Source organism: Paramisgurnus dabryanus, chromosome 3 (assembly GCF_030506205.2).
Source record: "Paramisgurnus dabryanus chromosome 3, PD_genome_1.1, whole genome shotgun sequence".
In the NCBI taxonomy this organism is placed as follows: Eukaryota; Metazoa; Chordata; class Actinopteri; order Cypriniformes; family Cobitidae; genus Paramisgurnus; species Paramisgurnus dabryanus.
This window is the reverse complement of record NC_133339.1, coordinates 50,789,239-50,817,218: the sequence shown is the minus strand read 5'-3', so window position 1 is coordinate 50,817,218 and position 27,980 is coordinate 50,789,239. Positions and strand designations below refer to the sequence as shown.

Genomic DNA, 27,980 nt, shown 5'->3' with positions numbered 1-27,980 from the left:
GATATACTATAAGATTACACCTGTCTAAAGCCCATAATACACGGCACGATTTTTGGCTGTCCCAGATGAAAGATTACCAATCGTGAAACAATCGTGGAGATTTCTGTGATCGTGGCTCTTAATTGGTGGTCCTATCTCATACAGTGTGAGAGGTTTAAAGACGTCTGTTTTCCCAGTCCTTGGACCAAAGACACCTACAATAGTTTTATGACAGTGTAAGAAGTTCAGCATGATCATCGCACATCAACAATGTGTTTGCTTCTACGATCTGCAAACCTGTATTTGTTTACCACTAGCGCATGCTGATGACAGATGTCGCAGCTTCAGATTCAATAGGTGTCTTCATCGACAGTCTACTGCTGAAGTTTAAACAATCCTTGTCACACAGTGTGATAAGGTCTTATTGGATTGCAAAAATCCTGCTGTGTATCCTGGGCTTAATATGTTGTGGAATGAAAAGTTTGGAAACCCCTGCTTAACACAAAGTCTCATTTAAAGTTTATAAGAACTTTTGCAATAGACCGACACTAAACAAAACTGATGGCAGATGAGGTGTTGGGATGACAATGGGCCAGAGTTGAATCTGTGCATCTTAGCAGGTTTCTCCTGAAGTGCTGCATTAAGAAAAGAAAGGAAAAGATGTTAGAACATTTTTAAGGAAATTTAAATAATTCTCACAATCAATATTGGACTATAAACAATAAATTTTTACCAATGCAATAACATGCAAACAGACCTGTCAACCACCTTAATAATAGATACTACGCGGTAGGCATGGGCTGGTTACCAGTTTTAAGGTACACCGTGGTTTTAAACAGTCAAGGTTACAAAACCACTAAAATGGTCTGTGAAACCGTCTCCAAGGTATGAACTGTATTTATACAAAATTCATTAAGTCATGTGATTGATTTGATGTTTACATGTAATATACATTTCGAAAATATTATATATAATATAATTTAAAGGCTTTATTTTTACCTGCCATTAAAAAATAAAAAAAAATTAGTGTAGCAATGGGAATACCGCAACACTGTGAAACCGTGGTATTTTTGCTAAAGGTAATCATACCGCCAGAATCTTATACTGGCCCATGCCTACTAAGCGGTTGTACCATGTGTTAGAAACATCAAGATTCTCAAATTTTTAGGGCTAGCGCAATACCACAGTTTTGTCTATTCTTCATGTTCTCTAGGACAGTTATTTTGCCCCAGTGACAGAAACAGCGACAGTAATCAAATAATTCATTACCTTATCTACATGTGGGTAGAGGCCCACAGGTGAAGGAAGATTTTTGGCCTGCACTTTCACAGCTGGTAAACATGGATTGTGGTGGGCTAGTGACAGAATGAAGAAGATCAGTTTAAAATGTGCTTTACAACCAGAGGTTGCATTATTTTGACAGACAAGGGCTGTAAGAAAATTGTCAAAATCAATAATAATATGAGCCAACAGCCAAACAATAACAACTAAACTCAATCAACTATCTTAATCTGCCTGAACTCAAATCTTGTGGTCTATAAAGTGGGAGTTTATCTGTGTGTAATTCAACCATCATGTTAGACTGAAGGAATTGCAGTTATCATTAGATTTCCAGACAGCACTGGACAAATTACTTCTCACACTCAGTGTGACTTGAGACAAAGGATAAACAAAGACATTGAGTATGTTTACATGCACATAATAAGAGGACAATTATCTTATTATGATATTATAAAAATCAGCTTGTTACATAAACATGTTTCAAGCGTTTTAATTTACTTTTATTTGTGAAGTTTATCTATCACAGGTGGAGACATATGCACATACGAAACGGCAAAAAAGACGTTAAAATCTGGTTTAAGAGCAAAAAAACTACCTGTGCCAATCAGTTTTTGCCATTTATGGGCTTTACCCTATAAAAGAAAACCATTTTATGCATTTAAATGACCTTACACGTTATCAGTTTATTAAGCGTTTAGACTATGTAGACACACTCACTGTGCACTAAAATTAAAAAAAAATTGGTTAACACGACCCCTCGTGGTGGCTTCACTCAGAGGTTGGAGAAGACAACCGGTGGACTTAACATCAAGCCTCTGCACGATTCAGGTAAGTGGAATAAAATACATTGTAAATAAACATTATTAAAACAGATTGTGAAGTCATTCATTCAAAACTTGCTATGACCTAAGCCTAAATGACTTAATTTCTTTTTAGAATTAAGACAACCTTAGCAGGAGAGCCCCAGCAGTAACTTTCTCTCAAGCAGATGAGCAATAAGTTGCTTTGTATGAACACCACCCTAACAATCAAGGTAAAAGAGCATTAAACATGAAAGGTATTGCAGAGAATTTAGATTTTCCGGGTGGATCATCAAGACTATTGGTCCTCCTAGTTGTCAATCTGGAGTGTTGCGCAATTGCATTTTTTTTAAAAAGCGGAGACGGCGTTTCTTTTCTAAAATTCGAGAAAATCCTCCGCTACACCTTTAAGTGGAACATTTATATAGCATGCTGCTTATAGCTAGTGAGAAAGATAATCTAATTGATCTACCATGCATATCCTTCAAATAACTTAACAGAACAACTGAACATGTATAATATGATTTAATATGTACATTATTAATAATAATTGTTAATAATATTTAATATTTGTGAAATTATATACTTGTGAATTCATTATATTTGCAATGTTTATACATTACCTGTTTTTTGGTAAACAGATTATCCATCAGTGGGTGCCTCAAGGTCGGCTCTGTAAATACTGTAATCTGCATGTTTCCGAGCACACATTTACCAGGACACACTAATATTAAACAGAAAAACAACATAAATCAGTGTTAAACACAAACAAATTTTAGGTAAATTAAATAAGGTTTTCATTTTCAATCAATATAAAAGAAATAAACGCAATAAAAAACAATGTCAGTGACGTAATAAATATGTGTAAATTTACACGCATAATTTATTAAGCATTATAAAAAATCCAGCAATATTATTAAACTTTGGTTATTTGTTATTATCCCTTCATTCAAATGGTTGCAGGTTGGAGCAGAAAGTTAACCCTTCTGTCGCGCAAGCGCGAGCTGGTCGCGAGCATAGACAGTGGTCGCGAGGCCATTCGTACGTCACGTGAGCGCCATTTTCATCATATGACCGTTTTTCCTCAGGCACACTTCAACATTTTCTTCGCATTTAACATCATTATTAACATGTAAATAATATAATTCGTAAACATAACGTTTATGTTAATTTATAATATGTTTTTTTTTTATTGTTGGCTTTAAGTTAATTTGTCTGTCAGACTCAGTTTGTTCGTGTTGGTAAGTAACTTAACGTACGTTATTAACGTTACGCTAGCCTTTTGTCATGTATGTGTTGTTAGAAACTGACAAAAATACGAATTAATTCACAGATATAAATAACTTTATAGCTAATACAACTGATAAAATATATTAACTTAATTATCAAACCACTTCGCTATAAAACTTTAAGGCTTCTTGTGAATACCGGTCGTTTACATAACGTTAACTTACTCCAAGCAAGTCGGGCGGGAAGATTGATACATTTTATAACTCAAGTAACTTTAAGTTAAACAGGGGCTGGTCTAGGCTAACTTAGCAAATGTTTACCCCACCACCGCTGAGAAAACGGTTACATGTTCAACGTGCCTTGCCTTCAGGATTTGCAGCTCGATTTTGGCTTGCATTGATAAACGTTACAAACAAACAAACCCAAAAAAGAATGATCATATACGACAATCAATCTTTAGATCCACTACATGCATAACATAATGTTGGTTACTTACCTGATGAAACTCCTTCGTCAGCGTTGTAACTTCACATGTTGGTTTTGGTAAATGTAGTATCCTGGAGTATCCACTAGGGGTCAGTGTTGGTTTATATATATATAGGTGATGTACTTCATGGTGTGTTCGAAGTAGAGTGCAATGTGAAGCACGTTGTGAATTGTTTGTCTTGTGTGTAACTCCAACGCCTCAGTAAAGTGTAAGCTTTGATATGCAGCATCTCTTTGTTGGTGATTCTTTACTGGAAGATACTACATTTTGGCGACGAGGATGAAGTTTAATCCCGAGAGGAGAAACGACATTTGAAAGAGCAAAAGGATGATAACTACTTGAAGAGGAGAAAAAGAGTCTAAAACACAGGTAGAAGATTAACCATGGCTACAGGAACGATTGGCTCACTAGCAGCATTTGATGCAAAGGCTCAAACTTGGGAAGAGTATTCAGAAATACTGGAGCAATTTTTCGTGGCTAATGAAATCGAGGACGAGGGTAAGCAAAGAGCTATTCTTATAAGTGTGGTGGGACCGCAAACTTATAGTACAATGAGAAATCTCCTCAGTCCAATTAAACCAAGTGAAAAGACTTATCAAGAGTTAATAACATTGCTAAAGAATCATTTCAATCCACAACCAAGTGAGATTGTACAGAGATTTAAATTTGATTCAAGAACAAAGAAGCCAACAGAGACTGTAACTGAGTATGTGGCCGAGTTACGACGATTAGCACAAGATTGTAATTATGGCACAACATTGGATCAAATGCTAAGAGACCGCCTTGTTTGTGGCATAGAGGAGGATCGAATTCAAAGACGATTGCTTTCAGAGCCTAATCTAACATTTGAGACTGCTTTTAAAATTGCATTAGCCTCCGAAGCAGCTAACAAAAATGTGCTAGATTTACAAAGTAAATCCAACATGCAAACATGTAACAGCGTCCGGTTTAAGGCAAGGAAACCAAGTCATGAAATAAGAGAGGAGCCAGGCGAACAAAAAGAAGCTAAAGCATGCTACAGGTGCCATGGAAAAAGTCACATGCCCAATGAATGTAGATTTTAAAAGGACACATGTTATGTAGGCGGTAAAATTGGCCATATTGCCAGGGCCTGTCGCAATAAAGGTAAACAGAGGGGACGAGATGTCACCGAAAAGAGAGGAAAAAGTATGCGGCCATATAAAGCATTTAATGTCAGTGAAAGTAATTATGACAGTGATGAAGCAGAGGAAACGTTCACTTTGGCATGTGTTAAAACTGAGTCAGAGAAAAAAGTCAAGCCTTTTACTGTTGAATTACAAGTGGAGGACAGACCTGTAGTTTTTGAAATTGATACAGGATGCAGCGTAAGTCTGATGAATGAAGGAATGTTCAAAGACATTTGGAAAGACTCACACGCTCCTAAATTAAGATCTTCAAAAATCAAGTTAAGAACGTATACAGGAGAAGCACTAGAAATAGTGGGTGTGGCTGATGTTCAGGTGCAGTATCAAGAGCACGAGAAGAAAATGCCACTTGTTATAGTGAAAGGAACAGGACCATGCTTACTGGGTAGAGCCTGGCTGGAAGAAATTCAGTTACCATGGAGTGAGATAAAATTGGTACAGTCAGATGTGATGACATTACAAGAAGTACTATCTAAGCATGATGAAGTATTTAAAGAGGAGCTAGGAACTTTAAAGGGCACCACTGCTACTCTTCATGTGCCGGCTGATGCTAGCCCCAGATTTTTTAGACCTAGATCTGTACCATACGCCTTAAAAACTAAGGTGGAAGAAGAAATTAAGCGACTGCTACAAAACAAAATTATCTCACCTGTTAAATATGCAGAATGGGCCGCTCCTGTGGTTCCTATCCTAAAACCAGATGGCAGCATAAGATTATGTGGTGACTATAAACTTACAGTCAACAGAGTGTCAACCTTAGAACAATATCCTATACCAAGAGTGGAAGATCTGTTTGCTCGATTGGATGGAGGTAAGCAGTTCACAAAGTTGGACATGAGTCACGCATACCAACAAATTGTTATGGATGACAACTCTAAAAAGTATCTGACTGTAAACACACACAAAGGATTATTTACCTATAATCGGTTACCATTTGGAGTTTCTTCAGCCCCTGCTATTTTCCAGAGAACCATGGAGGGACTGTTACAAGACATTCCAGGAGTGGTTGTGTATCTGGATGATATACTGGTGACTGGTGTTACCCAAGAAAGTCACTTGAAGACACTAGACGAAGTGTTAGTGAGATTGAAAGAAGCTGGCTTGCGCCTAAAACGAGGGAAATGCACATTTCTGGCAGACGAAGTGGAATATTTAGGCCACAAGGTAGATGCACAGGGTCTCCATCCTACAGAGATTAAAGTGAAAGCCATTGAAGAGGCACCTGAACCAAGAAATATCACAGAGCTTAAAGCATATTTAGGGCTGCTGAATTATTATAATAAATTCCTTCCAAATCTGGCAACGCTGCTAGCCCCCCTACATCTGCTGTTAAAGAAAGATGTTCAGTGGATGTGGAAAAAGTTACAACAAAAAGCGTTTAAGGAATCTAAAGCCCTATTGAGAAAAGCCAATGTGCTAGTGCATTATTCATCTGAGTTCATTATTCATGTGGAGAAACCTCTGGGATTTATGTCAAGAACGCTAACGCCTGCAGAGAAGCGATATTCACAGTTGGACAAAGAAGGCTTAGCTGTGATTTTTGGCATTCAGAGATTTCACAGGTATTTATATGGTAGATCATTTACAATTCTTACTGACCACAAGCCCTTGATTAATCTTTTCAATGAATCCAAGGCAATTCCTCAAATGGGGTCACCTAGAGTACAGAGGTGGGCTGTGATGTTACAAGCATATCAGTACAAAATTGAGTACAAACCAGGTAAATGTCATCAAAATGCAGATGCTCTGAGTAGACTCCCAATGCCTGGTAATGGAGAACCTGATGACAATGATGATCAAGTACTAATGATGGAATTAATGGATGATTTGCCTGTTAGCGCTGAACAAATAAAGAAATGGACAAAACATGACATCATACTCTCACAAGTACATGAGTACATCCTGAAGGGCTGGCCTAGCATAGTAGAGCCACAGTTTTTACCATATTTTCATAGGAAAGATGCACTGAGTGTTAAAGATGGATGTGTCACTTGGGGAGCTCGAATCATTATACCAACCCAGGGACGAGCTGCTTTATTGACTCAGTTACATCAGACCCATTCGGGAATGACACGAATGAAAGGATTGGCCCGATCATACATGTGGTGGCCTGGAATGGATCAAGATGTGGAGAGAGTTGTGCAGAATTGTGAGGTATGTCAAAGTTGTAAGAAGGCACCTGCTCAAGCTCCTTTGCACCCATGGGAGTGGCCAGGCTCACCCTGGGAACGACTTCATGTAGACTATGCGGGCCCCTTTTTGGGAAAAATGTTTTTAATTTTGGTAGATTCCCATTCTAAATGGTTAGAAATTTACCCGGTAACACATGCCACTTCACAAATCACTATTATGAAAATGAGACAGTGTTTTAGTACACATGGATTACCTAAAATGATTGTGACGGATAATGGAACATGTTTCACAAGTGAAGAGTTCAAGATTTTTATGAAGAGAAATGGCATTCAGCATGTTATGTCTGCTCCTTACCATCCTTCATCAAATGGCCTTGCAGAACGTGCTGTACAAACCTTCAAGGAGGGGATGAGGAAGTTAACAGGTGACACTGTGGAGACAAGAGTAGCAAGATTCTTGTTTAATTATAGAATCACACCTCATGCAACAACTGGATTGGCACCTGCTGAATTGTTAATGTCCCGTAAGTTAAGATCAACCTTTGATTTGCTCCTTCCTGACCTGAGGACTAAAGTCCTACAAAAACAACAAAAACAAAGAGAAAGCCATGATAAACATTGTAAATTCAGAAGTTTTGAACCTGGAGATTCCGTGTATGTGAGGAACTACAGCTTTGGTCCAAAGTGGATTCCGGCCGTAGTGGAAAGTTGTACTGGACCTGTGTCATACAAAACTGCTATTGGACAAGGACAAATTGTAAAGAGACATGTGGACCAAATGCAAATTCGTGGTGCTGATGAGATGCTGGAGATATTTCTACCCTCCGAGAATGAACAGGGTGTCGATGCTTCTGTCTTGCCAAAGCTGGATTTTGCTAAAGCACCTGTAGGTAAAGAAATGTCTGCATTTGAGAAAGAACAACCATCAGAATTGTCTGTTACTGAGAACCAACAATCCTCAGAAGTGCCTGTTGCTGAAAAAGACACTAATGTTCACACAAAGCTGCGAAGATCAGGAAGAGAGAGATGCCCTCCAGCTTATTTGAAAGACTATGTTACATGAGTTAAGTAAATGCATAAAAATGATCAGTACAATACATTGGTCCAAGAGTTAATGAGATCTGTGGGATAATGTGTTGTTAATATAGGATTGTGTAACTTATGTAATTGCTATTTGTAAATTCTACTTGAGATTTATTGTTAATTAGTCCTATTACGTGAAAATCTTAAATACAGGAAAAGACCCCCAAGTTCCAGCTTAAGAAGGAGGGGATGTAGTATCCTGGAGTATCCACTAGGGGTCAGTGTTGGTTTATATATATATAGGTGATGTACTTCATGGTGTGTTCGAAGTAGAGTGCAATGTGAAGCACGTTGTGAATTGTTTGTCTTGTGTGTAACTCCAACGCCTCAGTAAAGTGTAAGCTTTGATATGCAGCATCTCTTTGTTGGTGATTCTTTACTGGAAGATACTACAGTAAATCACACGAGGCCAAAGATCGAGGTGAAAAAGAGAAATAAATCGTTCTGCGATCGTTTAACGCGATGAGACACGAAGCCTTAAAAACCACAGGCTACTCCAGCCCAAAGATTAGTGTAGCCCTTGTGTCCGGCTTCACGTGGCTTAGCGTTAACCAGTATGACATCACAGTACCGCGTGTTTACACTGTTTCGTGGGCTTTTGAATCACTCTCGCGGTACTTCAATGTCTGCGCATGTCTGCATGAAGTCAACCACTCATGCTTGTAACAGGGGTAGCATTTGTGCGCTCAGTGATTTAGGGTGTTACAAAACAAGATTATTACATTAATATTATCAATTAGTATTGTAATAAAGCTTTTTAAATGTTTGTTAATGATTAAGTGTCATTAACAAACTCTGATTTAAAACATCAATATATATGCTACGTAAATTTTCCTTAAATCATCAAAACATCCAAATTCAATGAAACAAAAACAACAACAATGTATTTAAGATGAGACACATTCAGCATTTATAATTTTTTCTCTCTTTTTTGTTTGTCTTTGTTTTCTAAAGTAGCCTGTTAACAGTAGACCAAAGGTATGATGATCAATTATAAATGCAATATGGTTGAAAGGTCAGTAAACAAACAACAAAAAGGTAATTTCTTAATAGAATGTCTATACATTTTTTGCTTTTGTTACATATTTCATACATCAAAATCATTAAACGTTAATAATTATGTATTCCAACTTGTTGCAGCTTGACAAAAATGTAGCTTGAAGGAGAAGGGACAGCTGAGTAACAAAGTCCTGGTACGCAGACGACGATACTATTACACTGACAAGAGTGTAATGATGATGGAGACACAAGCCAGAGAAAGTGGGGACCAAACACCAGGCCAGAATTCTGCATGAGTCAGGTAAGCATAATGAGTTACAGCAGTGGTTCTCAACTCTGTTCATGGAGTCCCACTGCTCTGTGCATTCTGTATGTCTCTTTGATTTGACAGACTGAGGCTGCGTCCAAATATCACTTTGTGCATCCTATCGTGCATCATGTTCTGGATGTAAAGCATGAGACTTTTAATTGTATGTTAACATTTCTATGGTGTTCACTGCATTATTGTTATGCATTTTGTGAAACATCTGCAACATTGTGTCGTTTATTTAGGGACTACTGAATAAATAATACACTTTAATAAAGCTACATACTCAAAATAAAAAGAGCTTTTTTACAGGAGCAAATAATTCTGCATCTAAAAGTTTGATATAAGCAAATGTTCATTTCAGAGTGTTCATTTTATTTACAGAAAAACTTAAAAATGTTAAATATAAATTAAAAGTAGTAAATAAAACACAAACACGTTTTGGTGCAAATTGCTGGCACTACCTGGATTGAAATTTTTACACATGCTAAGTGTGTCCCATCGGATGAATAATTCCACATGCACGCTTGGGATCTTCACGCCCACTAGAATACTTAGGCCAAATACAAAAAAACCGTAATGTAAGTAGTCTAGTGCAAAGACAACAAGTGTGAACATTTGGACACAGCCTCAGTTCAGTTCATGAAGATCTCTACTAATGAGCTGATGATTTGAATAAGGTGTGTTAAATAAGGAAGACATACAAAATGTGAATAGCAGAGGACCTCAAGGAACAATGTTTAGGTACAGTTACACTGTATAAAACATTAACTAAACAGACAAATTATTTGTCATAGCTTCAATAAACAAAAGAATGTCACCTGCATTTTAGTTTCAAGCATTTTTCCACAATGAAGCCAAACTGAAAGAAAATAAGCTTCTGCTTTGCATCTGACATCAATTCAGAAACCTGCAAAAATAATCACAAGAGAATGAAGAATGTTTAAAATATACATAGAAATAAGCTCTAAGGAGCGGCATGGTTTACAGTAAAATTATGGGGTACTCACACTATGCACACTGTATCATACCAAAGTATGTTTTACCTCCAAAGTTTGGTGTTACTAGTGTGAGCGCTCCGTACCCTACTACACTTGGTCTCTGCAACAGTCCAGTTTAGTTCATGTTAGGGGGGCATATTTTGAAACATAAATATTTTCAAATTATTTGCGACCCTTACAAAGACACTAATTTCCCACAGCCAGCAACAGCACAATGTTTGTCTGACATCACAATCTTACTGTTATTACAACTTTATGATTGTCAACAACTACTACTTTAGACTGAACACCAGTGGGCGGAGCCATCGATATAATGATGTGCTGTGTCTTTCTGTGGGGGAGGTCAAATGAAAATTAATTTAGCTAGTGACATCACTACTCCAGCCATTTTACATTCGTAAAAGAAGAATGCTGTCTGCGATTCACTTATGTTTCCATGACTGCAAAAACCTTTATCGAAGTACATATACAATTGTTTAAGTGTCATAATTAAAACATGCCTAAATTGGCAGTGACCCTGGCTTAAGTCGATACAAAACTCAAGTGCAAATCATGACACTCATATTAACTGTAGTTTTGCAAATTATTGTAACACCGATATCAGATATGAATAGTGTCTTATGTAAATATAAAAAGAGCAGAACAAAAAATGAATATAGTCAAAAAAATATGATCTGTGCATTAAGATTTGCATTGTAAATGCAGTCTTATTGTTACGAAAAAAATTGGTTATTGCTGGAATCATGAATGGTCTGAATAGGATTTGAGTTTGTTTACTTGTGAAACTTACCTGTACCACCATTTACAGATCCAGTGGGTGCAGATCATCATACAGATGGTTCAAGTGTGGATCCACCTAATTGTCACGACAGGGTTGGAGAGACAGGACGCAAACGCAGAATTCGAACCAATAAATAACATTTAATAATAAAACTGGAAACAAAACACGAGGAGTAAAATAACAGGCATGTAAGTAACACAGGAACATCCAACGTGAACAGGAACAGACATGGAAGTAATGACAATGACAATCTACCGGCAACCGGTGTGACAGAAACAAGGCATATAAATACAAAGACAATTAAACATAAGACAGGTGTGGTGTATTGGCTTAATGAGTCAATGAGAGTCCAGGTGAGACGGATCAGTGCAATACACAAAACATGACACGGACTAGCCATGACATAACCCCTCCCTCTACGAGTGGCTACCAGACACTCAAAAAAAAACACAAAACAAAAACAAAGTCTGGTAGCAAGAGTCCAAGGGAGGGGTGGAGGGCTTGGGGACCCTGGCGAAGCCGGCAGCTGCCGGGACGAGACCAACAGGAACGGTTGGCCGGACTGCGCCAGGAGAACCGGAGCGATCGCTCCGAGAACCGAGGCAGACGAATTACCCCCCTCCTGGGAATCGTCGACGATCAGCTGCCCCCGGAAGTCATCTCCCATCCCCTCGCGGAAACGGAGACCCTCTCTCGGTAGCCACCCCGGGGAAATGATCGGGCGTGGTCCGTTCCGGATCCCCCTGCGAGCAGGATGGTGGTCCTCAGAGGGACCGTCGTCGACGACTCAACCGTTGGGGGACCGCCTGGGCCGATCCTCCTCCCGCATGCTCGCGGGAGCGAGCGATCGCTCACGGTGGTCCCCAAGAGACATCGGGGCTGATGGGGAATACACCCCGATGTCACTACTCCCCCTCGACGAAACTCCTGGGGGAGCCGCCCTCCGTGAACCCGCTGCGTCCAGTGCTGGCCGGTAGATTCTGTCACGACAGGGTTGGAGAGACAGGACGCAAACGCAGAGTTCGAACCAATAAATAACATTTAATAATAAAACTGGAAACAAAACACGAGGAGTAAAATAACAGGCATGTAAGTAACACAGGAACATCCAACGTGAACAGGAACAGACATGGAAGTAATGACAATGACAATCTACCGGCAACCGGTGTGACAGAAACAAGGCATATAAATACAAAGACAATTAAACATAAGACAGGTGTGGTGTATTGGCTTAATGAGTCAATGAGAGTCCAGGTGAGACGGATCAGTGCAATACACAAAACATGACACGGACTAGCCATGACACCTAATATTCAAGGTAAAAGAGCATTTGTTCATAGCATTATCTAAGAAAACATATCACTAGATATTACATATTAGATGTTAATGTCTGACTCTGATTCATACGAAACAGATTTTCTGTCCTGGGACACTCGGCTAACCATCAAGAAAGAACACAGTAGGTTAACAAGAATCTGACCTCACGTTTGATCATTACAAAATTATGGCAGTACATTACACATTTAAGGACTGTTATTCCTCTGGCTGATTTAAAAATACCCAAAAGTTCTTAAAAAGAAGCAGCACTAGTTATTTTGGCTTGTTAAACATAAACTATATAGACAAAACTATTGCGACACCTCCTTCTAATAAACAGGTTTAAATACTTTATTTATTTCCATGAGCACAAATCTTAATGCTACAGCATATGATATTCTAGAAAAACCGTTTGATGCTAAATTTATAGCAAGAGTTTTGGCAGGGCCCTTTTTAATACCAACTTAAGAATGACCCTACAAACAAAGTAAGGTTCAAACAGAAAATTAGTGATTCAGTCTGGTGTGGAAGAACTTTGACTGCTCTGAATAGACCTTAACTCAGCTAACACCTTTGATATGACTCAAAGGTTTTTAGCCAAAAACTCATCACCTAAACCTATCAATAACTTGTACAAGAAGCTGTAGTTATTTCGGAACAGAAAAAGGCACTTACAAAACTGTTGCAACAAAAATCAAAATCAAAATTCTTTGTAGTGGTATTATATGGTATAGCATTTATATTTGTTTTGATTGGACATACTGGAATAAATAAACATGTTTATTAGAATGAGGCCTCCCAATACTTTTGTCTAGTGTATTTGCCACAGACAGGGTAACGCAATCCTTAGAGTGTGCTTCTTTGTAAATGTGACAAATGAAAATGACCTGATCCATCATTTCCAGCTCCAGTGGGCATCCTTTATCCATCCAGACCCTCATACAGATGGTTGGAGTTTTGATTCACCCAAAGTACCATGCAAGGTAAGAGAGCATTTGTTGACATAATTAGGAAGAAAACATAAACGCATTGTTCTTGGCATTTAAATACAACATAACACTGTTTAATACTACCTTTTCTGTTCAATCCATAGAGCACTCATTTTCACTCTTGAGACCATGGTGTGACCTGCAAGGTCGAATGGAGAGTAAGTTGCCTAAAAAAAAAATAATAATAAATGTATTTAAAATCGTCATTAGCTAAACATCAACATATGCAGATGCAGGTCTGATAATCTGTCCAACATTCAAAACCTCACAGTAAATCTACAGTCTTGAGGACTGTTTTAAATCAATGTATACATATGCTCATTATGAATTTTAATAAAAAATACTAAATGTATATAAAAAGCCTCAATTCAATTATTTTTTTGATATTGCAGCTGTAAACAAGACAATCTTGGAGTCACCTGCCTTCACTGGTTCAGTTGTTAGTCCAATTACAGATGGAGATTATAGAAGAGGATGATGTCTTTTCTCCAACATCTTTCTAGACTGATAAAAGATCTAGACAGGCTTGAACAAAAGTTAACAGAGGGGCTTATATAGAGAATGGTAAGAACCATTTTATCCGTCAAACTTTTTACCAATTATTGTAAACATAAACAATATTATAGGGCTTAATTTGTTTTAAACATTACTTCAATGTACTGTATCTGTTTAAGGTGAGCAGCTACACATAAAAGAAGAACATGGAGAATCTGCCCAGAGGTGTTAACCAGCAATGCAGCTATACAACTAAATTGATGCAGGCGGAAACAATGTGTGTATGTTATGTCCAAATGTTGTTATGTTCAAATGTTTTACAATATACTTAAAGGGATACTTCACCGATTTAGCATTCAGCTTTGTATCTGTAGAAACCCGGCAGTATTACTGAATGACCATGTTTCCCTCCCTCATTTCCCCCTGAGAGGAGAGATATCTGCATTTTGGTTCTGCAAAAAAGTCCTCCGATGATGTAATATGACGATTTTTGCATCATCGGAGGACTTTTTTGCAGAACCAAAATGCAGATATCTCTCCTCTCAGGGGGAAATGATGGAGGGAAACATGGTCATTCAGTAATACTGCCGGGTTTCTACAGATACAAAGCTGAATGCTAAATCGGTGAAGTATCCCTTTAAACAGGTGGACCTGTCATTATTGCATTAGTCAAGTACAACTGAGTAGGTTAAGTTTACATATCAACGTCAATAAATATATATAAATAAATATCAGTCTTGACAGCAAACATAATAATGTTAAATAAAATAATAATTACAGCTTTTTAAGAAATTTACACGGGCTCAAACTATCAGTGAAATTAACTATCAAAAACCTAAAATAACCACAGACACGTGAATAAAATATATAACGTGAACTAGCTAGTTACTGTACATACATTGCTTATTATCAACGAAATTTCTAGTTAACTGATCCCACACCCAGCATTATTAAAATGTATTATTACTACATACCTTAAACAAATGTTCCCTTAAATCGCCAGACCAGGACAGGTTTCTTTCTTGCCCTTCTTCTTTTGCATTGCGACGTCGATATAAGTGCATGTGTGGGCGGAGGCTAAATCCTCCTAATAGAATATTTTTTCTATAAATGCCCTAAATACAGGTTTCCAAACAAATGGAAAGGACAAGCAGAGATGTGTACAATCTTTATTTGGTATCAGAAAATATAAAAATATAATAATTCAACCCAAAAACAATTTTTGGGGAAAAATACACAATTTATAAAAACAACAACATTCACACACACACAAACAGACTCTTAATGTCATACAATGGTAACTTGTAAAATCGGATCTCGGACCAATATCAATCTCAATATCCCATTGGATACATTAGCATTTGGGGAGGAGAAATGAAAGAAAAAAATAAGAATTCAAATAAATTAAATCCAACCTCAGTTCACACCCTCATGCAATTGTATAACCAAAATCACAATCCACACAGTAACCAAACCAAATTATAAAATAAAATAAAAAATAGAAATAAATCCTCCTGAACCCAGCAACCAAATACCCTTTATAAATGGATTGATAAGAGATAAGAGCAGTGCTAATAGCCGCTCACAGTACTCAACACGATTGACAAGCAACCCACAATCAAATAAAAATGAAATAAAAAGACAATTACAAATACAGTTTGGCAATATACCAAAAACAACCTATTCAATAACAAATACTCACAATATTCCATACAATTGACAAAACAGAAAGAAACAAAACGAAAGAAAATAACATTAAATGTTGAAAAAGTAACAATAATAGATTACTCAAAAACCACTCTCACCATACACACATTATATAGTCACTCAACCGCACACACAATATAATCACCCAACCACGCACAATATCGTCACTCCAGCAGACACAATATAGTCATTCAAACACGCACTCGCCCTGGCTCACGCTCGCATAAAACTCATTCACATGAAGCTCAGCGCATATAAACATGCGTCTTTAAAGTAGTCAATGGGACTGGAGCGCGCACTCTCCAATCTCCAGCGCGCAGCCCACGGATCACAGTAACACGCCGCCCCGCAGCAGCAAAGCAACAGCGGGCAGATTCTATAAAATATTCACCCAATTTAATCATTAACCACAGAGGAAAATTACATCTTTAGTTAGCAAACGATTTAGAAGATTCACAAACTTACCTGCAGCACAATTAACAGACCCTCGGTAAGCACGGTGAACAAACCACCAACACTGCCTTGATCACACTATATAAATGAATCATCATTAAACGGCACTACTAAAAAAAACCATACAGCAGCATATCGGTATAATAATGTACCTTAATTTATGCAGTTGCACTTCCACAGGCCCAAGCCGAGAGATAAAGGGATTTTCCCCCTTATGCAGGTCTACGCCACTGAATCAGCGCTCAATGCTTAACGCATAATAAATAATTCTTGCGACACAAACGAACGCAACCCGCATACCATGCCAGAGGATAAACGGAAATGAAAGGAAAACTCAGCGGTTTTAAAGGGGCCGTGAGCTTAACTTCCGCCCAACTCCATCCACCAAGAACGAAAAAGACAACCCCAATAATAAAAAGGGTCACCCCATTACATTCTACCCCTGGTTTTTCTATCATCGTCCCGATGATACACTCTACAACCATGGACGGAAAGGGGGGCCTTGAGTCTGACTAGGTTGAACTGGACCATTCACAGGCCCACTGCCGAAATGTATGTTTTGAACTATTGCTGCAGCCCTTGGTAAATGATACGGGTTAGAATGTTTCCCGGCAGTAGCTCGGGCAGTTTGACGCCGCCCCTCCTCCCTAGTTCGAATTGGGGGAATCAGAGTCGACATTGAACCTTCACCCACCATCTCTGCAGGACTTTCTACAACCCTCTTTGGTTCAAGTGATAAATCAACTTCAACTGAACTCGAGGCAGCTGGGGTAACGTCAATAAGGGCTACATCCCACTCTTCCACGGCCACAGGAGAGGCTAATACCTCATCCACGTTGTCTTCTAACAACCCCAACCCTGGGTCAACAATATGGCCCGAGCCTGCTCCCTGTGGTACTGACTTGAGGTGAGACCTGTGTACCTGTTTTACCAAAGAAGGGTTATCCACCGGTGCTATGGTGTATACACCACCATCACCTCTAGGGGCTTTAACAACTCTGTAAACAATACTGGACCAGTGATTTTGTATTTTATGACGGCCACGGACACCATAGTCCCTCAAATAAACTTCTTGACCTTCCATCAACACAAAATTCCTTCCTACCTGATCATGATGTTTCTTGCGAAGTTCAGCAGCTCTATCCAGCCGAGCCCTTACTCTCATATAGGTTGTATTAAGTCTCTCTCAATGCTCCACTACCCAGTCTTTCACCCGTCCACTGGCAGGTTCGTCCACTGCTGAGAGCAGAAAATCGACTGGAAGTCTGGGGGCCTGCCCGAACATCAAAAAAAATGGTGACTCACCAGTGGTCTGGTGAGGTGTGGTATTATATGCAAAACATACCTGTGCTATATGACACGTCCATGACCTCTTCTGCTCTACAGACAGTGTGCGAAGCAAGTCATGAAGGGTTCGATTGAAGCGCTCACACTGCCCATTACCCTGAGGGTGATACGGGACAGTGTGAGTCTTCTGAATTTCATACAACTGGCAAAGCTGGGAAACCACTGCACCCTCAAAGCTTCTACCTTGGTCTGAATGGATTTGCGCCGGTACACCGAACCTATAGAACCACTCATGGACCAAAATCTCAGCTACTGTCGCTGCTTTCTGGTCTTGTGTGGGTACCGCCTGAGTGTATTTTGAGAACACATCAGTAATAACAAGGACATGCTCCCTTCCATCACTGGCCTGCTCCAAAGTGGTAAAATCTATCGCCAAGATTTGATTTGGTCTTGAGGCCATCAAATGGCCCATTGGAGCACGGGCTGTTGGCTGATTTGATTTTGCAACCGCACACTGACTACACTCCTGGCATTGCTTCCGGACATCTGCCTCCATCCCCGGCCAATAGCACCGGCTACGTATCAGCTCATAGGTACGCTCCCTACCTTGGTGGCCATGAGCATTATGCAATAGCTGAAAAACCTCTGTCTGACAAACCTCAGGTAGCACCAACTGGTCCACCTCTTCTCTCCCATCAGGTAGTTTTAAACGGCGATACAACAAGCAGTCTCTCTTAAACAACCGGCTCCACTGACGAAGCAGTTCCAAACATCTTTTGGACATAGACTCACGTTGCTTCTTAGTCGGGTACACTTTAGAGGAAAAAAACTCAAGAGCCGGACCAATAACTGGATCCTGTTCCTGTGCCTGTCGCAAATCTACTTTTGAGGTTGTAGAAAAAGCAGAGATTGCACTCTGTACTACCTCTACTGACCTCTCCTTATCCAACAATTCTACCAGAGTTGCCGGCAGAGCAGTTCCGCACTCCTGCGGTGAAGAAGGTATTACTGTGTACTGCCTAGACAAAGCGTCTGCATTACCGTTAGCACGGCCAGGGCGATACCGAATATCAAAGTCAAATGCTGCCAGCTGGGAAGCCCAGCGTTGCTCCAAAGCACCCAGTTTGGCAGTCTTCAAATAGCTCAAGGGGTTGTTATCTGTGTAAACTATACACTTCTGTCCTAAGAGATAGTCTCTAAATTTTTTGGTCAGAGCCCATTTTAATGCTAATAACTCCAACTTCATGGAGCTATAATTTTGCATGTTTCGTTCAGTGGATCTGAGTCCACGGCTAGCATATGCAACCGGCCTCCTCTTACCATCCCTCTCCTGTGCAAGCACTGCCCCTAACCCAGCGTGGCTAGCATCAATCTCCAACACAAATGGGAGGGAGAAATCTGCATACGCCAAAACCGGAGCAGACACCAGTCGCGTCTTCAAAGTTTGAAACCCCAGCTCACACTCCTCAGTCCAACAGCTGCCAATTGACTTCCCTCAACCCCTCTTCTTCTTTGTCCCTACCAAGTCTGCAACAAGCCGATGCAGCGGGGCAGCTAACTGAGCAAAACCCTCTACAAAACGCCTATAATAACTTGCGAATCCTAAAAATGACCGCAACTCCGCTACATCGGTTGGTTGTTTCCACTCCGCCACTGTGCTGATCTTAGCAGGATCGGTCGATACCCCCTCCCTAGACACCAGATGCCCCAGATAGCCTACCCATTGCCGGAAAAAGCAACACTTTTCCAACTTGACCTTAAGTCCCTCTTGCTGAAGATGGACAAAGACCATTTCTAACCTCTCCAAGTGCTGTGCAATAGTAGATGAAAAAATTATAATGTCATCTAAATAAAGCAGCAATGTCTGGAACCTTTGGTCCCCAAACATGCGCTCCATAAGACGTTGGAAGGTGCTAGGTGCATTGCACAACCCAAAGGGCATTCGATTAAACTCAAATAACCCAAAGGGCGTGCAAAAAGCGGTCTTACACTTATCTCCCTCTGCCACCGGAACCTGGTTATAGCCACTGGCGAGATCCAAAGTGGAAAACCACTGCGCTCCGCACAGGGCATCCAGGGACTCCTCGATCCGAGGCAGAGGAAAAGCATCCTTCCGTGTCTTACCATTCAACTGCCTGTAATCAACGCAAAGACGAATCTGGCCATCCTTTTTCTTCACAACAACAATCGGGGAGGCATACGGACTAGAGCTCTCTCGGATCACCTGATTCTGCAGCAGTTGGTAAATATGCTGCTTAACTGCCTCATAATCTGAAGGGGGCAACCGTCTATACCTCTGTCGTATTGGCTCAGCATCTAGCAGGGGAATCTCATGAGTAATGAGCTTAGTACAGCCCAAATCACCCTCGTGAGCGGAGAAAACTGACCTATAGGTGTATAGCAGTGACCTAACTTGAGCCTGATTGTCCTGAGGCAACTGGGACAAATCCATATTCTGGATTGTCTCCTCCATTCTATCAATTTCAACTGCCTGCAAAGCAATTGTGGCTTGATGGACTTGTTCCTCTGATGGTACAACATCACACCCCTCTAACTGTGAGAGAGTCTCAACCTTACACAACGTTCCCACCGCAACATGAGGGTGCAGTAGAACATCCTGTTCACCTATATTAACTATAGGTACAAAGGCCACCCCTCGAACAATTGGTACCAGAGAAACCGATGCTAAAAGGCGAGCCGGGAGGGAATTCTCTTTCCCCAAAGGCTCAAACAGCAACACAGGTAGAGAACCTACCGGTAGGGAAAACGTAACGGGCACAAACCGCAATGAATCGGCAGGGATTCGCACAGTTTCTCTGCCACCAACCCTAGCCAGTCGTTCTGTGGTCTCATACACATCAGTTTCAGTCTTCTTACAGTACTGTAGGGCAGAAAGCCATGCAGGAGTCTCCTTTACGGTTGGAAGGTCAAAAAGCTTATGACCATGTTGACTAAACAACTCCCTATAACACTCCTGAATGACGTTCATACCCAACAACCCAGGAAACCCACCCGGTAAAGAGTGGGACAGATCTTTTACCACGAGTACCCCTTTACCCTGGATTTTCTTTCCAAGAACAACAAAGTCTAACTCCAAATAACCCAGATAAGGTATATCTAAGCCATTTGCGGCCCGCAACTGTAACCACCCACAGCCAAGCAACTTTTCTTTACCCCAAGGCTCAAAATGCTGGCGAAAAAACCTCTCTGAAATAGTTGTCACCATCGACCGGTGTCCAATAAACAGGGAACCTCTATTCCACCCATAGTAATAGTGACAGAAGGACAATTACCTAATAATTTAGAAAAGGCCTGGTTCCCAACTATTTCAGAGGGCCGAGAGCCAACAGTTACCCCTCCTGAAGTGTGGCTCATCAATTCAGGGGGTTGAAGTTTTCCGTCGGCCTATTAGGATTCAAAGAGCTACCCGGCTGTGACAAAGATGCCTGCTGCTCTGTGGATCTACGAAAATCCAAAACACAATTTCGGGCAATATGGCCTGCTTGGTTACAACGCCTGCAAATAATAGGATTAACGCGCCTAGACTGATTAAAGGCATGTTGTGATTGCAATTGCTGTAACCCTTGGGTGAGTTGGTTAAGTTGCTCTTGTTGAGCCCTCAACATCTCTTTCAATTCAGCCAGCTCGGACTGATTCTCTTGACCACGGGAGGGTACACTATGCCCTTGGACTCTATACTGAGTAGCAAGAGATGGAACGGAATAACTCCTTTCCCGTTTTTCAGGGCGAAAACCCTCATCCACCCACCTAATTGCCTCTTTTCTTACATCCAAAATAGTGGACTGTGGATGGAGTCGGACATGGCGCTTAAGCTCACGGCATAAACTGTTATCAAGCACATGTTCTACGAACTGATCCCGGAGTAAAGTAGGGGAATTAGGCACGCCATCTGGGGCGCATTGTATTACCTTCTCCATCAAAGCAAAAAGAGCATGCGAAAAGTCTTGCAAAGATTCGCCCTCTTCCTGCTTACGAGAGAAAAACTGTTTCTGAAGGGAAATATACGAGTGTGCACACCCATATAACTCCTTTAACACAGAAAACACCCTTTCTGGATCCTCTCTCTCTTCCCTTGGTCTAAACTTAATTTCGCATCTGGCAGATCCCCCCAAATGGTCAAGAATAAACAAAGCTTCCTCCCTTGCTGTTAAATTTCGAGCCCTTAAATTACTCTTAATCTCCTCCACCCATTCAAATACCTCCTCGTCATCCCTTCCACTAAAGATGGAACATCGCCTCTCTCTAGGGACAAGAATAATCCGCTCGGCCATGGGCCTGGGGGCGTCCACCACATCAGAGACACGAACCGGTGTATCAGAGGCAGAACTAATACCAACCGAGGGTCCTGCTGCAGAACTAGCTTGACGCTGTAATTGCTCATTCTCTGACTGCAGGGACTGAACCTGCCTTCGCAGCTCTTCCAACTCACTTTCCATTAGTAATAAAAAAAAAACTAAAAGCTTACTCACAGGTAATTTGACAAACTGCAAGTCTCGAGAAAGCCTCCCTTGGTCCTGCCCGCTGCTGCTTTGCCACTGTAAAACAAACACACACCCAAAAACATCCAAAAAAAACCAAAAAAACAGACACAAATACACCTCAAAATTTTAACGCAAACGTTTTATCACCAGATTGAAAGTACACATCCCTGCCTGAACAGCAACCGCCCTGCCGACTACGCCAAATGTGGGCGGAGGCTAAATCCTCCTAATAGAATATTTTTTCTATAAATGCCCTAAATACAGGTTTCCAAACAAATGGAAAGGACAAGCAGAGATGTGTACAATCTTTATTTGGTATCAGAAAATATAAAAATATAATAATTCAACCCAAAAACAATTTTTGGGGAGAAATACACAATTTATAAAAACAACAACATTCACACACACACAAACAGACTCTTAATGTCATACAATGGTAACTTGTAAAATCGGATCTCGGACCAATATCAATCTCAATATCCCATTGGATAAATTAGCATTTGGGGAGGAGAAATGAAAGAAAAAAATAAGAATTCAAATAAATTAAATCCAACCTCAGTTCACACCCTCATGCAATTGTATAACCAAAATCACAATCCACACAGTAACCAAACCAAATTATAAAATAAAATAAAAAATAGAAATAAATCCTCCTGAACCCAGCAACCAAATACCCTTTATAAATGGATTGATAAGAGATAAGAGCAGTGCTAATAGCCGCTCACAGTACTCAACACGATTGACAAGCAACCCACAATCAAACAAAAATGAAATAAAAAGACAATTACAAATACAGTTTGGCAATATACCAAAAACAACCTATTCAATAACAAATACTCACAATATTCCATACAATTGACAAAACAGAAAGAAACAAAACGAAAGAAAATAACATTAAATGTTGAAAAAGTAACAATAATAGATTACTCAAAAACCACTCTCACCATACACACATTATATAGTCACTCAACCGCACACACAATATAATCACCCAACCACGCACAATATCGTCACTCCAGCAGACACAATATAGTCATTCAAACACGCACTCGCCCTGGCTCACGCTCGCATAAAACTCATTCACATGAAGCTCAGCGCATATAAACATGCGTCTTTAAAGTAGTCAATGGGACTGGAGCGCGCACTCTCCAATCTCCAGCGCGCAGCCCACGGATCACAGTAACACGCCGCCCCGCAGCAGCAAAGCAACAGCGGGCAGATTCTATAAAATATTCACCCAATTTAATCATTAACCACAGAGGAAAATTACATCTTTAGTTAGCAAACAATTTAGAAGATTCACAAACTTACCTGCAGCACAATTAACAGACCCTCGGTAAGCACGGTGAACAAACCACCAATACTGCCTTGATCACACTATATAAATGAATCATCATTAAACGGCACTACTAAAAAAAACCATACAGCAGCATATCGGTATAATAATGTACCTTAATTTATGCAGTTGCACTTCCACAGGCCCAAGCCGAGAGATAAAGGGATTTTCCCCCTTATGCAGGTCTACGCCACTGAATCAGCGCTCAATGCTTAACGCATAATAAATAATTCTTGCGACACAAACGAACACAACCCGCATACCATGCCAGAGGATAAACGGAAATGAAAGGAAAACTCAGCGGTTTTAAAGGGGCCGTGAGCTTAACTTCCGCCCAACTCCATCCACCAAGAACGAAAAAGACAACCCCAATAATAAAAAGGGTCACCCCATTACACATGGTGTGGTGTAGCACGAATTTAACGCAAAGACGCTCATATTAATAATATACACGATATTGACAATTAATACGGATGATCTTTGTTTGACATTCTAATCAGAGTTATATTGAGGAAACAAAGAAAACATATGACATAGTTTGTAAAATAATTTTTCCTTATTTTTGTAATGGTTTCTTTTAGAATGCAGCTGCTGCAGATGAAGAATCTGTCCGTCTACCACTGAAGGAGACGCGGAAAATCGGGAAAAGATGTTCTTTGCCCGAGGAAGCATTTGATTAATTTAAAGATATTGTGTTTCTTTGTATGTTATAAAAAAACGTTGCTTTTTTGCATACACTCGTGTAAATATGCATCTTATGAATGTTTTCCTTTGTCTAATTTTAATAAATTTTACGCAATCAACTGCCTGTTTTATTGAAAAAACTGTTTTAATTGTTGTCAATGATATATTGTAATAATATGTGTGTATAACTGTGTAGAAGATGTAGTTTAGAGCAATTTATTTTTAATGATCTTTTAATCGTCTTTTAAAGCTCTCAGAAACATCTTAGAAAGAGCTCGATTAAAGCTCTTATAAAGATCTTTTAAAGATCTAAGAAACATCTCGGAAATATCTTAGAAACATCTCCTAACCATCATTCTAAATATCAAGCATCTTGAAAAGATCTTAAAAGCGTCTTCAAAACGGCTTGGCTCGTACGTCTCAGATACGTAATTCATATGGGCAAACGACCTTTATAATACGTTTTCCAGACGGAATGGAAATCTGAGTGATTACCTTGCAGATACGTATCTGTGACGTACGTGTGCTATCTGGGGTGTCCTGGTTGCTTTTGTCACAGCATCTGTGAAAAAGTACATAATCAAAATGCTAACAGTAAAAAATGATGGTTGTCTTAACAAAACTTAAAATCACAATTAATCAAAGTATCTAAACTAATATTAAAAGGAATGTTTTTATTTTAACTTTGATTTATCTTTAGTTCCAATTACTTGATGCCCAACTAAAATAAAGTCTTAAATGTAGTGATATCTTTCATTGCCGGATAACAATTTTTAAAGTATTTAAGTAAAACTTTGGTACTTAGTTGCATACACTTTTATCCAAAGGGACTTAATGAAGTGAGAAAAACCATGAAGCATTTCATCCTCTAAAGCAGGGGTTCTCAAAGTTTACATTCAAAGGTCCAAATCTGAATTCCCATAATTTTCATAGGTCCGGAAAAACTTTATTTAAATAATTTGTTTATATAACAAATCAACACAAATAGTTTGGGAAAAACATAAGTGTATTTTGCATTTAAAGTAAAAAAAATAAAAAATAAACACAAGAAATGTGCCAAAAGTAACCAGGTGCAAAATACAGAGCAACCTAATTAGAGAAATGACACAGTTTGTTCTCCATCATATGCATAAACCATGGCAAAAAAAGTGTGGTTGGTAGGCAGAGACATTGACCAAAATTAGTGGTGCACTTATAAATTGGCTGATGATGCTTGCTATGCTTCTCAATGAATTACGGTGAAATGCCGCTACATCCAAAAGCCAGGGGGCGCTCTTGGGCAGAAACTTAATATGTGCTGCAGACGAAGAATCAGACACACGGAGCTCCAGGAAATGGCTTAAGGATATATTTATATATTGCTGTTCTTCAAACCTTTTCAGGTATTTTCATGATAATAAAGAATATGTATAATGATTATGTTCGAAGAGTGTTGCTTTTTTAAATGCATGTTTTAAACGACCCAAACCAACAGTGATTGGTAAGGACTGATCAAAAGCCGTAGTACATGAAGTAGCTGTGCATAATATCTGGGTGTGATGGCAGCGTCACACAGGAAATTTTTAAATAACTCGTTTTATTTTCGGACCAGGAATACTCTTAAATCTATAAAGAAATAAAACTAAACGACTGGTTTACAAGTTTAATATGCATTTGTAAAATAGCAAATGCACACATTTAATTAATCACATAGAAATTAATGCACTTGTAATTTGAAGTGGACGCGGGTCCGGATCATGTTGCCGTCAGGTCCGGACTTTGAGAACCCCTGCTATAAAGACAATATGAGAAGAGCTATGTCCTCTTTAAATGTAATGTTACTACACTGTAGCTGTATTTTTCTTATCATATAATAATTATATATCTTTTTAAATGTTCAAGGTGAAGACAAGTAAATTAAGATCACTACTCATAGTGAAATACAGGCTCCGCCACGAGCTCGTGAAACCGTCAAACTGCCAGCGCTCGAGCCTCGAGCTACACCAAATCAACGGATAACATTAAAGTTTACCATATATTAGTCATATCAAATTATACTAACAACTGAATTAACATCACTGTAAATTAATTTCAATAAATTAACCAAGAATTTAGGGAATCTTACCTCAGAATCTACCACAGTAACCTCTCGCCTGAAGAGAAATTCCGTTATCCAGAATGCGCGTCTCAGCGTTTGAAATGAATCACGTGATGACGCAACAGTCGCGAAACGGACGTGCGCGTTCGCGAGAAAGCGCTGCTCCACGGGGCAGACGTTTATTGCTATCAGGTGTTCGTATTTAACTGAATGGACAAAACCTTCGGATAATTTATTATAGTTGTATTACTTTTAATTGAATTGATCACTGTATAACTGAACAGACGGACCCTAATGAAAAATTATATGTATTTTTTCCAAAAAAAATTCAATATTTGTATAACCATGATTTGAGTTATAAATGTTTCTGACAGGTAATTAAATAATACTACCACACGAAAACAATAGAAAAACCACATATGGAATTTAATGTGTAAATTTGTGTGATACAGTAGGGTAAAACAAATAGTGCTGTAGTAATCCTGTCATATTTAGCTCTGTCCAAACGCTATGGTTTTACCACACAAAAACAACAGGAAAAACTACATATGGCATCTAATGGTAAATTCGTGTGATACAGTACAACAAAAAGTGCTGTGGTATTCCTGTCATATTTAGTTCTGTCCAAACGCTATGGTTTTATCACACAAAAACAACAGAAAAAAACACATATGGCATCAAATGGTAAATTCGTGTGATACAGTACAACAAAAAGTGCTGTGGTATTCCTGTCATATTTAGTTCTGTCCAAACGCTATGGTTTTATCACACAAAAACAACACAACAAACCACACATGGCATCTAATGGTAAATTCGTGTGATACAGTACAACAAAAAGTGCTGTGGTATTCCTGTCATATTTAGCTCTGTCCAAACGCTATGGTATTACTGTAGTGTTATTGTATTGTTGTAGGCATGACGAGCAGCAACATTTAATTGTATACTTTATGTATTTAATAAAACACCAGGAGACGGAGCTTCCGTGCCGTGAGCATCTTTACTAACTTTCAATCTGTCAGACATAAGCAATCGATCCAATACAATCGACACACACACATGTGCATCAACTTAATCAAACATCGAGTGTATCGAACCAAAATCCACCACATCCTCCTTTTTTTAGCAAAACACAAGAAATGTAATTTACATTCAATCTGAGTTAACCAAATAAACCCATTCACATATTCAAGCTTATCAAACAGAAACAAATTGAACAATTGACTAATTTAAACAATCAAAACACCATATCAATTATTTACTTACAAGTGTACTCTGTAAACATCAGTAATACCTTTACATTTCTTTATTAGTACTTCTGTTTTTTTACTTGTCCATCACATAATCATCAAATCTAGCAGGCCGGATTACTGCCCTACCACTTCTAGTATGGTATGTTGGACGTTCATCCACGCTCACTGGAGAGTGCTCAGGAGAGCAGGCAGGTAGAATGGGTGTCTTAGTATATATCTCTTCTGAATGTTCATCAGGATCCACACTGTTGTACAGACTCTTATGTATCTTTCTCAAGTGGCATCGGTTCCTTCTGAATGTCTTTCCAGCTGGCGTTTGCACTGTGTAAGACCGTGGTTCATCTCTCTGTTGCACCACTACAGCAGGCTTCCATCCACGCCGAGTCTGCATATGTACTGTGGATCCTGGAGCCAGCACAGGTAGTGACTTTGCATTTCGGTTGTACCAACACCGCCTACTCGACTGCATATCCTCCAGGTTCTTGTGTACATGTTGTGGGATAGACTATTGAAGCACAGCACTATAGCATGGGAGTGTGCTCCGCAGGACCCTTCCCATTAACATTTGTGCAGGAGATGCATTCAGGCCTGTCACTGGAGTGTTTCTTAAGGACAGTAGCACCAGATGTGGGTCTGT

General features: G+C 39.5%; 1 protein-coding gene and 2 long non-coding RNA genes across 4 annotated transcripts; all 3 read left to right on the top strand.

The window, feature by feature from the left end:
- The first annotated feature begins 1,791 nt into the window (after window positions 1-1,791).
- LOC135732042 (uncharacterized) lies at window positions 1,792-11,396 on the top strand. The gene is made up of 3 exons (XR_012336412.1): window positions 1,792-2,293; window positions 9,113-9,458; window positions 11,274-11,396. It is a non-coding gene; the product is annotated as an uncharacterized lncRNA (long non-coding RNA).
- LOC135761059 (uncharacterized) lies at window positions 3,845-4,902 on the top strand. The gene has a single exon (XM_065275156.2). It carries the CDS (start codon window positions 4,161-4,163, stop codon window positions 4,839-4,841), a length of 681 nt encoding a protein of 226 aa, XP_065131228.1. The 5' UTR covers window positions 3,845-4,160; the 3' UTR covers window positions 4,842-4,902.
- Window positions 11,397-12,658: 1,262 nt separating the features above from the next.
- On the top strand, window positions 12,659-14,363 carry LOC135732043 (uncharacterized). Of its 2 annotated transcripts, XR_010526667.2 has the most exons (5): window positions 12,659-12,705; window positions 13,469-13,546; window positions 13,657-13,710; window positions 13,945-14,116; window positions 14,227-14,363. It is a non-coding gene; the product is annotated as an uncharacterized lncRNA (long non-coding RNA). The 2 variants fall into 2 exon arrangements; XR_012336413.1 differs by lacking the exon at window positions 12,659-12,705 and having other exon boundaries at window positions 12,906-13,546.
- Window positions 14,364-27,980: the final 13,617 nt, after the last annotated feature.

Bases quoted from the DNA above. Each gene is read 5' to 3' on its own strand.
- LOC135761059 (XM_065275156.2), top strand. From the start codon at position 4,161: ATGGCTACAGGAACGATTGGCTCACTAGCAGCATTTGATGCAAAGGCT.